Source organism: Orcinus orca, chromosome 19, assembly GCF_937001465.1.
Source record: "Orcinus orca chromosome 19, mOrcOrc1.1, whole genome shotgun sequence".
NCBI lineage: Eukaryota > Metazoa > Chordata > Mammalia > Artiodactyla > Delphinidae > Orcinus > Orcinus orca.
Window position 1 is genome coordinate 52,532,781 of NC_064577.1, and position 13,896 is coordinate 52,546,676.

The 13,896-nt window shown below is 49.6% G+C and overlaps 1 protein-coding gene and 1 long non-coding RNA gene across 10 annotated transcripts in view; both read right to left on the bottom strand.

The window, feature by feature from the left end:
- Window positions 1-13,896, bottom strand: part of MSI2 (musashi RNA binding protein 2) — a 389,547-nt gene that overhangs the window by 244,548 nt on the left and 131,103 nt on the right. For all 9 annotated transcript variants that reach the window (XR_007473301.1, XR_007473302.1, XM_049701558.1 and 6 more), the window contains exon 6: window positions 9,096-9,188. Coding sequence is in view for 7 of the 9 variants with exons in the window: in XM_049701558.1 (XP_049557515.1) it covers window positions 9,096-9,188 (93 nt within the window). In the remaining 2 variants the exon portion in view is untranslated. The remainder of the gene's footprint in view (window positions 1-9,095; window positions 9,189-13,896) is intronic.
- LOC125962017 (uncharacterized) lies at window positions 100-2,327 on the bottom strand. The gene is made up of 2 exons (XR_007473303.1): window positions 1,759-2,327; window positions 100-1,522 (listed from the first exon to the last, which is right to left on the bottom strand). It is a non-coding gene; the product is annotated as an uncharacterized LOC125962017 (long non-coding RNA).

Consider the following 13,896-nt stretch of genomic DNA (forward strand, 5'->3'; position numbering starts at 1 on the left):
GACCGGGGCACGAACCCGTGTCTCCTGCATCGGCAGGCGGACTCTCAACCACTGCGCCACCAGGGAAGCCCCGGGGTGGGCTTTTTAAAGGAGAAAAACTTTTTCTGGTTTTTTTTTAAATCAGAGAATCGGCGAGCTCCCCCACAAACCCGCCCAGCACGGCTCTCTCTGGCGCTAACCCTGCCCTTCTGCCGCTCCCTAAGAACACTGACAATAAGATCAGAAAGACTGCCTCTGGTCGTTCCATACGCTCGTTTATATTTCCTGAAGGGAAAAGCACCTTAAATTGTTTTTTTTTTTTCAAATAATAACACTCTACAAACAATAAGGAGGTCTGAAAATATTTACGTCTGCTGCCAATTAGAAAGGACAGTTAGCGACCTCAGCTACCAAAAATCTCTAATTTACAACTAATCTGATTCTGCAAATTACATTTTCTACTGCAGACCACCTAAAAACGACTTCCTGTAAACTAACCACTCTGCTGGGTTGTTGTTTTTTTTAATATAATTAAATCCTTATTTTGCTCTTTAACTACACGAAGCTCACTCTTTTGCTACATGGGGCAGAACTGTTTATTTTCAAAAGATGTGGAAATAATCCCCAAGGAGGAGCCCAAATCGGAGCCCAGAGGAATCCTACGCTCCAAGTCAATGATGAGCTGCCCTTGCCCAGGACTGTGTGTCTGTCTGTCTGTTCTGCCTTCCGCAGGCCACTTCAGGTAACACTACACTTACTGGCCTGTTCCGGCTCCTGACCCCAGTGGCTGAGTTAAATCAGGAAGGCAGCTTGTAAATAGGCATGAAGTAAGTGTTCTGGAACATGCAGGAAGGAATACTTAAATCTGCCTGGAGGTGGTCAAAGGTTTCATGCCTTTTGGAGTTGGAGGCCAAGCGTCTCGACTTCTCCCAACTCCCATTTATTTAGGGTGAGCAACTTATTCTCGTTTGCAAGTCCCGAGTTCCTGGAAACCCCTCAGTCCTAGGCAAACCAGGACAGTTGGTCGCCCTACCTTTATCCAGCCTAGTTCTTCTCCTTACCATCAGGAATCCATCAATAATATTTCTTGTTTGCCTGCTGTGTGTTACCTTCCATCTGTGCCCACCCCCTATCCCCAACCACTGCACTTTGGAACCAGTAATCATCAACCTTTCACAGTAACGGCCCCTCCACCCAGATTCCTCCATCCTGGAAACGTCCTGGTTACGCCAATGTCCCATGGAGAAGAAAGGACCATCACCCTGGCTGCAGAAGGTATGTGGACTTAGGGCAAATCACACCCCACTCTGCTAGCAACTCAGCTCAAGGAAGACAATACGAAGTGGAGAAAAATGGAAATAGCAAATACAAATTCAATCTATCAAATCTCCTATTTATTTTATGCAAAGTTTTCCTGCTGCTTATTAATGCCAGCTTTCCCTCTACCATTTAATCTCTGCTTCCATTTCATTCTTGGAGGCCTGCGATTATTCTAATTCAGCATTCGGATGACTTCATTTCCGCTCAAGTACACCCAGGTCAACTTGGATAGAAAAGAAAGAGGAGGAGAAGAAAAATAATCAGCTAAAAGCTATTAAATATCAGCCGTGTGCCTCATGATTGGTTTGAAAGGCAGTGGTGAGGTTAGCAACAGTCAGGAAACTCAACCCTTCTGCCTCTTCCTGCATATTAACATTTCTTCTGGGGCTCTCACTCTTATGGCTTCGAATGTAAATAGAGTACCGACTGGCAGCCCACTTTCGGCTAATTCACACATACCAAGTCTGAAGATACAGAGCTGGAAAAATGTACAGGGTGGTAACTTGACAAATCCTGCTCCTCTACGGAGAGCCTGATTCTCAGAGGACAAAGGAAGCTGGAAAAAAAAAAAAGAAGAGAAAGAAAGAAAAAAGAAAAGCATATGCGACCCATGTAATGGGGTAACCTATTGATGGGCTGGGGGGATGGGCAGGAATCTCCATATCAATGTTCACGCCAGGAAACAATGGAATCCGATTTCTATGCCAAGTCTAAATGAACTGAGCTTTCTCCTCCATAAGAACCACTCCTTGCACCCACTGGCACAAGCCTGAACCGTGATTTCTCAGACACTTTCAGTTCCCACTGAAGTACATCCAGGGGTAGAAAGGCTTTCTTTCTCATGCTAACAACTCCATTGTAAGTGACGTCCTCAGAGCCTGCCAGGAGGGCTCTGGGAAGGTAAGCTGGTGGAGCCCTTAAACCCCTTCTCCCTCTGCCTCCCCAGGCTCATTAACTCCTTCCTGCCCAAGGGCTCTCCTGCCCCGGGTCTTTCTCCTCATGGCCCCCTACAAAAATTAAACACAGTTAAACAGCAGAGCCAGAAAGTTCGAGCCTTGCTCCCCTAACCTTACTACGCGTACGCATGTGTGATTAGCAGAATCTCAAACTTTTCCCAGCTTGCTACCCAGAAGGCATCCTATTTTTCTGTTTGTATATTTTAAAACACTGTTAACAGAGCAATAATAATGTCTGATGCATTTGCCTAACAACAGCTGGCTATATTTTATACACTAAAAGGGAAATGGGCAGTTTTCCTAGAAACCCACTCATCTATTTCAGGAACTCCTTTTTGAAGCAGAATAAAAATAGAGGATTTAGGAGAAGTGAGGTTGAGGTGTTCAATCTGTTTCGAGCGCAGCTCTCCCCACCGGCTGCAGCAGAAACGGAGGGAAAAGTTCATCAGGAAGACACAAAGTCCTCTGGCAAGAGGGTTTACCTGCAAAGCCCAAGGCTCATATTACTTGTGGGTCCTGCTCGCTTGTTGGCCGCCACCTGGCCCAGGAGGCCGAGGCAGGCAGATGAGGCAGGAGTCTCCTGTTTGCTAACTGAGACTTTTTGCCCTCAGCAGCTCTGCCAGGGGTCACAGGGCAAATCAAGTCCCCTCCCCCGTATGAAAACTTCCAAAGGGAGAGACTGACACAAACCAGGCAGAGATTTAATCAAACACCAGGACAGTGTCGGCCTTGTTCTGGGCTATTTTACAGGAAGAAAGTTTAAACCTGCAGGTAGCCTTCAGCGTGACCGGCCAGGGAGGGGAGAGCCAATGGTCCTTCTGGTCCACTCTAGAGTTCTAAGTCAAGGTCTGAGGAACGTCACGGCCCTCCAGAGCAAAGGCCAGCAGGTGACAGGCGAGGCCCGGGCACACCGACCGCTTTCCAGTGAGTCCGCCTGTACAAACCACTTCAGAAGACGCAGGCCTCGTGGGAGCTGTGAGGCCCACGAAGGACAGACAGGACTTTTGTATTCCAGGCCTGGTCGGAAAGGACCGCGCACCTCGTGGAGCTCTGTTTATCTGCAGCTTGCATTAGGAAGCAACAAAATCAGAGTCCACTCTCAGGAATACGGTTAACTTGCTTATTCATTTTCTCACAGATCTCCTGCCTTTCACATTTCAAAGGCTTTATGATATTTTTATTCTAGATCTTTCTCTCCTCACACATACAGCATCAAAAGGGGCATCTGAGCGGTGGCCGGGGGTGCCAGCATTGTACCTGCACATAAAGCCTGGAGCTAACACACAACAGGCAGCCAACACTCCGCCAGAGGGCCCTCGCCCAAGACCTCTCCCAAGTGCAATCAATGAGATCTCATTATATTAAAAAGCCAATTCATTCTTGTTTTCCATTTTTTTCCCCCCAAAGCTTTGAAGCACCATTCTCTGTAGCTCAAGTTAACTTTTATAGCCCACACACAACCCCAACCCAACAAAAGGACTCGAAGGCCCCTTTTCGCCCCATTTCCACGGGGCTCCCCTAAAGAGCTGGAACTTTCCAAACCACCACCTCCTCCTTTAGGGCCTTGGCTTCCCATCCGCCACAGTGAGGGGCTGGCCCAGGAAAGGGTTAAAGCCCTCACGTCAAACCGCAAACTCGGGCACTGGCCCAGAAGGGACATGGGAACCAGGGCAGCCAGTGATAAAGGCCGGATTGTAGCAGCCCACTGAATTGGAAATGACTTGTAGGCCTAATGAAACAGAACTTTGGCAGTAAAACAGAATGAAAGGAATGAGACAATAAAAGGCTGGAACAAAGGGTGCAGAGTCGGTTCAGCTTAGCAAAATAAGCTCACTTTGTTGGTGGGGAAAGCCAAAGCCGATTAGGATAAACCAATGACTAAGCGTAAGTCTTCCAAACTAATTACACAGTTCACCATGTGAAGTATAATTGGGAGCCTCCAGATGCGGCCCGCTCTGCTTTCACAGGAGTTATATAAAGTGAGAATTACCTAGCGAGCTCGGCACCGAGCAGCCCTCTCATCGAGGTGAACAGCTGAAAGGTGCAGAACTGCTCCATCCGGGACGAAGCCGAGAATTCATTAATTTAAAGGCCTCTTTTTGATCTCGCAAATCCTATAAGTGAGAATTTAAGAAGGAGGGGCCTACGGGGAGAAGGGAGGAAGCCCTGGCACTTGGAGTTGCTTTGATCCCAGGGCTTTTTAATTACCACGCTGGGCTCGTCCGGATGGCCGTGCAGGGGGAACGGAGCAGAACAGCCCGACGGACGGTCTCGGTCTGTATGTGCGCATCTAGAGCCCTGTTTACGTGCCATTTTTCGGAACGGTCTGTATACATCGTTCCTGTAGGCATGAAATCGTCAGCACAGGTAACGTCCACTAGGAAACCTGAAGCAGTAAAATAAATTGCCATAGATCAACGTTCTCGACAAATGAACCAAACCTGCTCCCTCTGAGGATGGGGCTGCCCAGTGGTAAAGTGGGAGATGAGGTTTGATAAATGCTGAAAATAAGTGACTCTCCAGGTTACATGATCTTGGACAACTCACTGACCTTTCTCAACATCAGTTTCGTCCTCGCCTAACAGATATTTCACCTACCTCACTTGACATCCCTGAGAACCAAATTTTTAAGTGCATTAAGAGGCGTAGCACAAAGCACACGACCCTCTAATTCAGAAACATCAGAACACCGCAAGAGAAGTTCATGCTAAAATCCGAACTTCACAAACTCTGCGTCTTCACTGAGATCTAGTACATGTAATAGGAAATTGGAAATACTTTATACTCATAGGATGAAGATTCCAGTTTATAAATGGTAGCTTCTTCCCAGTAGAGAGTCTTTCATTGCCCCTTGATCTTGAAGTGCAGAAATTAACTCTACCACAGTTACGACTGTTTTATTTGTTACATCGTGCTCATGACTGCCAATGACATCTTGTCTTGGTTACAGTCTATAGGTACCGTAGATACCTATCTATCCATCCACCTATGTATGTTTATTTAAACACTTTCTAAATTATTCCATTTTCAAGCTTGAAACCAACCATAGGAATAATCTAGTACAGAGGTTGGCAAACCACAGCCCATGGGACAAATGGGGTCCCAAACCTGTTTCCATAAAGTTTTATTGGAACTCAGCCACACCCAATGGTTTATGTGTTGGCTGCAGCTGCTTTCTCCACGTGGCAGAAGTGAGTAGTTGTGACAGAGCGAAAAATATTTACTATCTAACCCGAGTTTTCCACGCCCTTCCCTCAGGTGAGAAACTGAGGCCAGAAAAGAAGTGGCCTGTTCAGGTGCCTGCCTCGGTGGTATCACCACGCGGTCATGCCCAGTACAAGGGTCTGGGGCACCTCCTCTTACCTTCCTCCAATGAGGGCACCAGAACAGCTACCCAGGGGTGAGGACGGCACCCAAGGCAGCAGAGTCCTTACGCCGACGGCCGCACTTCATGATCTCATCTTAAATATAAACAAGCAATGACATCCCTAACCCGGGGGTCAGGGGGAGGGGGCGTAAAGCTTCTGGGAGGAAGGTGGGAGAAAAGCAAAAAAGGGTTTACAAGCCTCCAACTTGAGTCATTTCAAGCTCTCAATGTGCCATCCTGCACCCACTCCTCTTACAGTAATGACATGTTTAGACTCCCTGAGCTCAGAGCCCCAAGACATCGATCTTACCCATCCTGATCGCCACCTGAAATAAACAGCCAGAACAGCTGCCGCCTCTGGCAAGACGGGAAGAGGAAGAGGAAAGAAGCCTGACAACGAGGGAAACCTAAGAAGAAGGTGGCAAACTCTGATGGAGCCTGTGGAAAGATGGACAGTTCTAGACTTGGAGGAGGTAGGGTGTGAATTCTGGCTGTTATACTGCCTTACCTGGGTGACCTTTGCTGAGACTTCACCTCCCTGACCTGTACTGTCCACCTTTGTCAAATGGGCTGGATGACACCAAAATCCGCTGTGCAGAATCAATGAGGCCATGTAGGCTCAGGTTCCTGGCACTGTCCCTGGGCACCCAGAGGGGACACCATTTTTCCTTCTCTTTTGCACCCTCCCCACCCTACGTCTATCTTGGGGGTGGATCAGCAGCTGGAACGGGCCCAGGGTTTGGGTTCTATTATCAGACAAGCCTAGAGGAGAAGTCTGTGAACTTTCATAAGGCTGTGACCTTGAGTCAAAGGTGCAGTCCCACCAAGGCTCCATGTAACAATCTACAAAATGGGCAGTACACCCACCAGCATCCCAGAGAAGAACTGAGTGAGATAACGTAAGTCAAGGGCCGGGCCGTATCCAACACTTAACACGTACTCACTAAATTACTCACTGAATGACACCTTACTAATGTGCAGTTAACCAACTGAAAAGAGCCCCTAACAGCTTGACACAGTCGGGAGTGTGTGCCTATGCGTGAGTACACTTTATGCAAGTGTGTGTGCGTGTGTTTTCCATCTCCTTCAATCAGTTTGTCGATTTACTGTAACTCCTTTCACATTCACTGGATTTACTCAGCATCCCTGAGGCCCAGTAGCAGGGTCTCCCCTCCTTTGACCATTCTGGAGTCAAATGAATTATACCAGAATCCTGAGAGGTGGTGGGCGCTGCCCAAGGGAACACACATCACACCAGCCGCCCGCCGAACGAGGAATAAGCTATTCTGAAGACAGACCCAGATAAAGCACAGAGCATATGTACGCAACAGGCCACTAACACGTGACTATACAGAGCGTGAGGGTTGTGAGACATTCAACGGCCTCCTTAGTCCTTTAATAAAACACTCGATAGGTTTATGCATCCTGCAGGAGTCCGCCGACGTTACTGCAAAATTAACTGAGCGGCTTCAGACCCGGCGAGTGCCAAGCCAGGGGAGAGTCTGTGGCCGCCTCCCAGTCAAGAGGATGGCTGTTCCCAGGGCAGGGATGGTCACTGCTGTGGGCTCGCACCCCCCCACCAACTGCCGGTGGACTGAGTCACAACGCTAAGTGTTAAGGAAGAACAATGGAAAGACAAAGAGAGAGAAAGGAGAGAGAGAGGGAGAGACCCAGAGCTGGGCATGTGCGGAGGTGTGGTGAGTATGAGCCTGTGTGGAAAATTCTAACAGCCCATCTGGGCAGCATCAACTTCCCCGACACCCGCAAATAGGCCCATGAGATTCCAAGGCAGGTTACGGCTCGAAAAAGAAATCCCACCTCATGTTTGCAAACACTACCTCCGGCCTGGTTTTAAAGGCAGAACGGTAGTAAAGAGGGTTCGCACTCCAGAGCCTTCCATTACGCAAGCTGGATTTGTCTCATTAAATTATTTCCAGTCTCTCTCCCTGGGCAGGGCGGGGCTGGGGGATGGATCAATCCCCCTTAATGCTTTAAATCAGTCTCGAAGAGAAGCGCTATAGTGTACACAACCACCAACACACCCAGTTATTTTTTAGAATCTGCCAGAATGAATCAGCCCCCAACCGGCAATGCCAGACAGTGCCGTGGGGAAGGAGTCTTTCATAACCGACCCAGAAGGGCAGCTGAGTGCCATTCCAAACGCAAGGCTGGGCTGGAGGAGGCTGGGTTCTCTGAAGCATGGTCTCCCATCCATGCAGAAATTGATTACTACCAGAGACAGGAAAATCTCTATTTTGAGGCTAAACAGAAGTCACAGCACTCATCCCAGAGGGCAGCTCACAACTGGACACTCCTGGAGATGGGATCATAGCTGCCCATTGCCTTGGGCAAACAAATGAAAGCACAGAACTTTCAGACTGGCCAGTGGGCGGCAATGCCTTTGTACCACCCAGGGCAAGTGTGACAGGTGTCCTGGGGCAGGTGAGTGGCAGAGCTTAGAACAGCCGCGGGGTTTTCTCAGGATGCCTCGGCAGCCCTCTGCCACATCAGTCCTTCGGTGGAGGCGGGAGACACATGACGAGACACACAGAAGAAAACGATCCCACACCTGTGCTCCCAGGACAATGTCCACAACTGCTCAAAGATGCAGGAGGCGTAGGCCCTGTGCACGCACTCACCTGCCAGCCTCCTGGGACACAGGAGCTGGAGGAGGGGCACCACACAAATGCCAGCAAGGCTCAGCGCCCAGCAAGCTGCCCTGCTGGAGCCCTGGGGCGACAGAGTCATTGGAGGAATGTGTCACCCTGGGGCAGAACCCACTCTCCAAGGCAGTGGGTCCCCCCCACCACCACCAACTAGAAAGGGGCTGAATTAATCATCTGTGGTTACGTGCCCTGTCTGTCTGTGTGACTCTGTCTGTCACACACACACTCCCACACTCCACTTCCTGACTCATCTGGGGCATTCTGAGTTGCTCCCAGCCCGTTCCCGCAGCAGAGCCCAGGGGATAATTGTACTGCTGTCTCACCGACATTCTGACAGGTACGAGCCCAGCATCTTTCCTGAGTTTCCTCGGGCGTTGGACAGGGGAGGGTTCAGCCGCAAGGGCCCCAGGGAGCCTCCTCTCTCAATGCATTTTCCAGAAGGGCACAGAATGAAGCCCAGTGCCAACTCTCAGGCCAGCTTCTGCAGGAGCTCCTGCCCTGTGACTCACAGCCCTGAATCCCTCACCAGGAGCTGCCACCATCAGCTCCCAGCCCAGGCCCCACGTGGCCGGCAAATGCCAGTGAATCGGCACTCAAAGGCCACTCTGTCTGCTCCTGCAGGCACGTGGGGTGCCGTGCCCACCGCAAGCCGGACTCCTCCATCTCGGCTCCTGCCAGATTTCATTTACATCTTGACGGCCGAGTCCAAGGACAAGGTTCTTGAGGACACAGCTGTGGCAAAGGCAGGGGCCACGGCAGCCACCTCGAAGGACCGAGCAGGCTGCCCCACCTCAACGCGCCGCTTACCTTGCCAAACTGCTCGAAATACTGCTTCACATCTTCCACCACCGTGTTCGCAGATAATCCGCCTACAAAGATTTTCTTTGTTCTTGTGACCATCTGCAAGAAATGACAAGAGGAAGACATGGGTTAACTAGGTTATCTGAAGCCACACTCACCGAGATGCTGAGCAAGCCGCTCTCCACACTTCTCTAGAGAGGAAGGCGATGTTAGGGATATACCAGCTGCACCAAGCGGGCCCTGTGGGCGTCTCAGGATACCGGAGACCATCACTCGGGATACCTCAGGCCTTCAGGCCGCAACCTGAAAGCTCGAGTTTCGTACAGATGGAGAGGGAACCTCTTTGGCTATAACACACGGCCTCACTGTGATGTTAAGTCACACGTCAAAGCTATTTTAAACCTAAGAGACGTGAACAAAAGAGAACTACGTGCATAAAGGTCTGCTGCCCTGAAAGTACCCATAAAGTGTGTCCATAAGAAACTCGCACATAACTCAAACCCACGTGCAGACTGCCTACACCGAGCCGTTCTGGGTGCTGGCTTACGTCTGCCAACAGGACAGACAGGACCTCATACACTGGGACCGCCCTCCAAGCCCGGCCCCCGGGGCTCCTTCCCCTCTGGATTTCTCACCATTCACCTTGATCTGTCCTACAGTCAGCCGAGTGCAGCTGGTCCCCAGGCCTCCACACCTCTGTCCACGCAGGTCCTGCCCCTTGGGAGACCTCTCCACTCCTGCACCTCCCTTGCCAAGTTCTGACTTTCCCCCGAGATCCAGTGCCCTTCTCCCAAATTCAAAACACCTGTATAGTCGCCCCACCCAGAAGCTGTTTCTCCTGCTTCTGAACCCCAGACGCTGCGCCCCTCTGCCTCTCACACACTCACTACGTTCCACCTCGCACTGAAGTGAGTGATAATCCTGCCTTCGTTCTAACCTCCTCCCCCAGACCGAGGGCTCCTGACTCCTCTCGGTACCCCCCGGGGTGCAAATACAGGGCCAGGCACACAGAAGTCCACAGCCGAAGTCTGGTGGATGCAAAAACAAACGAATTTCTGCAATGGCCACATTTCAGAATCCCACCAGCCCTAAAGCAAAGGGAAGAGGGAACTCGATGATGTCCACTCTTCAGAGTGGGACCAATAATCTTACATAGAAGAGTGAAAGACAATAAAATACAATAATTTTATTCTGAAGACTAAGTTAGGCTGTGTGGGGTTTGCGGTTGGTTTTTTCTTTTTCTTTTTTTGTTCTTCTTTAATGTCAAATAAAAAATTTTAAAACTCAGTGGATACAGGGTCTCACCAGTTTGGTTGCATATAATAAAAGCACAACGTCTTAACTCAATGGCTAGATCTTGTCACAATATATAATACATACGTACATCAAATCATCACGTTGTATGCTTTAAATATCTTACCATTTTATTTGTTAATTACACCCCAATAAAGCTCTGGGAAAAAATGTTCGATGAGAACATACAAAGAAAAGCAAGACTAAAACCCAAAAATAAATGAATGAGAGGAATCTGAAAACATTAAAAAAAAAAAAAAAAGAAACAGCCACAATGTCACACGTGTCTATTGTAAGTCGATGCAGGGGGTACTCCCCTGGTGGTGCAGTGGTTGGGAATACGCCTGCCAATGCAGGGGACACGGGTTCGAGCCCTGGTCTGGGACGATCCCACATGCCGCGGACCAACTAAGCCCGTGTGCCACAACTACTGAGCCTGCGCTCTAGAGCCCGCGAGCCACAACTACTGAGCCCACGTGCTGCAACTATCGAAGCTTGCGCGCCTAGAGCCCCGTGCTCCACAACAAGAGAAGCCACCGCAGTGAGAAGCCTGCACACCACATCGAAGAGCAGCCCCTGCTCAGTGCAACTAGAGAAAGCCCACACGCAGCAACAAACACCCAACACAGCCAAAAATAAAAATAAATAAATAAATTTATTTAAAAAAAAAAAGTCGATGTAGGTTGTCTAAGTATGGGGGCCGTGGCTGCCTGGATCACGTATCACCGAGTCTCCTGACACACGTGTGGAGAGAATGAACCAACCAACCCACTCCCAACAGTAGAGACTCAGTGGAGTGACACCTAAGGGCACAGCGGTCCCAGGCAGGCTGTTCTAAGGAGTGTGAAAGGCTCTGGAAACCTGGCTTCTGTGTCTAAGTCTGGATGTGACCCTGGACAGGACTCGCCTGAGGGCTGGCTTCTGTGCTCTGCACGTGAAGTCCTGGACCAGAGCTCCCTGCCCCGCCTAACCCTGAACTCCCCCGAATCTGTGAGCATGGTGGGCCCGACAGGGAGGCTCCCAGACCTCAGGGACCTCACACTTTAACTCAGCAGCTCCCAGAGGGGACACATGCCACCTCAGCCCCCTGACTGACCCCCGACCTGGAATACCCTTGTAGTGGACATCCTGTGCTGTCCCAGGAGGACACTGTCCTGGTGACTCTCATACAGCTCACTGGCCGCCATGCAGTGGTTTGCATGTGTGTTTCAAACTGTTATTTACTATTTTTTCATCTCTTTTCAGATGAATGAGAGATTTGATGAGATAATGTACGTGAGGACATTCTATGAAGATCCCACCAGTGTCCACACCTCCGAGCTCCAGGAACCTCCAGTTAACTGGTGGGCATCTTACCCAGCTCCTTGTTCATCTCCCTCCTTATCTGTCTCCCTGCTTATCCCTCAGTCTCCCTGGTGGATCAAGGTCACCTTCACGGTGACGCTCCATCAGGCCCTCTCCAGATTTAAATCTCTCCCTTACTAATCGCCAAATTTTACTCATCTAACTTTCCTAACGCATTCATTCAACAAATAGATTAAGTGCGAGGTGCTGGAACTCACATTCAAATTCAGTGTGGAAGTTAATCCCCTTTAAAATGGAGATATAATAATTAGCCTACCACACAAGGTTCCTGCTGCAACTAAATTAAATAACATATGCCCAGGGCTTCCCTGGTGGTGCAATGGTTGAGAATCTGCCTGCCAATGCAGGGGACAAGGGTTCAAGCCCTGGTCCGGGAAGATCCCACATGCCACAGAGCAACAAAGCCCGTGCGCCACAACTACTGAGCCTGTACTCTAGAGCCCGTGAGCCACAACTACTGAGCCCTCACGCTGCAACTACTGAAGCCCGCACGCCTAGAGCCCGTGCTCCGCAACAAGAGAAGCCACAGCAGTGAGAAGCCCACGCGCCGCAACGAAGAGTAGCCCCCGCTCTCAACAAGCAGAGAAAGCCCGCGCGCAGCAACACCAAAAATAAATATATAAATTTACAAATAACATATGCCCAAGTGTCTGGTGGGACAGCGCGTAGATGATAAATAAATGGTCACTAGCTGAATCCAAAGTCAGCTACTAAATTCATCCTTCAAGCTCAGGAGAAACGTGCAGCAGAAAGATACCTTCCACCAAACACTTTGATAAATCAACTCTTACTGCCCATTCTCTTCCACTATCATTTCAAAAACACTTTCCTACATCTCTACGTGATTTCAGATGGGCAAAGACTCCCAATAGCTTCATTTTAGATTTTTCATTCCTTTTTTTTAACCCCAGCCAAGCAATTAAATATCTATAAAGAAACACTAATGTGATCTACAAACATGCACTCGTGGAGTTCACAACTTAAAGAAACTCTGGAGAGGTATTCCATAAAATGAACCCCACGGTCTCATTCAGACATTGTGTAGAGCCAGGTGGGTATAGACAGCAGGCCCTATATATATTCCAAACGTTCCCATGGACACAGAGAATTAAACGACCAACGTGTCTTCATTCCAAATAACAGAAGTCAACAGAATGTTCATTCCCCAGTAACTGGTAAAAAGAGAAGGTCCCCTCTTACACCCTCCACCGTTGCCCTACAGCCGTAAACCTGCCAAGACAGAGCCCTAAATGCTGGGGAAGACATCCAGCTATAAATCTACACAGTCCCAAAACAGTCTTTAAAACACTTCTTTTAAAACAAGGATGAGAAATTCCAGGCCCCAGACAATGTGGCCAAAGTGTCCAAGTTACTAAAACATCCTCTCCAGGAACCAGCTCAGATATACAGATAGATCCCCACTCTTCAGCAAACACTAAAAGGAGGCTGGTTTAATCAAAACCTTCCAAACGTGAAGAGGCCAGTGGGAAGATGGGCAACACTTGGTTAGCTGCTCACTGACGTCTCAGCTTCAGCATGGCTGGGGGGTGATGGGGCTCTGCAGGTGACCCCTCCCGCCAGGGGCGCTGGGGAAAATGGGAGTGAGTTACTTTGGGAATTCTGATGGCGTCACTGCTAAATGGGCCGTGCACTGCTCCATGATTTGCATTCTGGAGAGGGACGCAGGGGGCAGGCAGAGGATGCTAGAATCACACACTCTTCCCTCCGTTTCCCTCCCACCTCCATGGCTCCTTAGGACGCAGGAAGGGGGCAGCGTGGGGACGTGGTGTCCAAGGTCTCAGTGGACTAAACGGAGGTCCTCAAATTCCCATCAATACGTCAAGGTTTCACTTCTGTATACATATGTGCGTGCGTGCATGTGTGTGTGTATTGGGGGCACCTCTCTATTCCCAATCCTTGAGTCTTGGCTTCTCTGTGCCCCAGGAATCATAAAGCACCCCAGACCTTTAACCCTCTCTGACTCTGGAAACAGCAAGCAGGACCAGTTACACACTGGCCCCCGACTCTATAGCCCTCCGTGTTATAAAGTCCTCTCTGCCCACAGCGGAGAGAGCCACCTGTGTCTTCTTCCTGTGCAGGGCCCTTCGGGTAACTGTTTCCCAACCCACAGCCTTCACACCGACACACA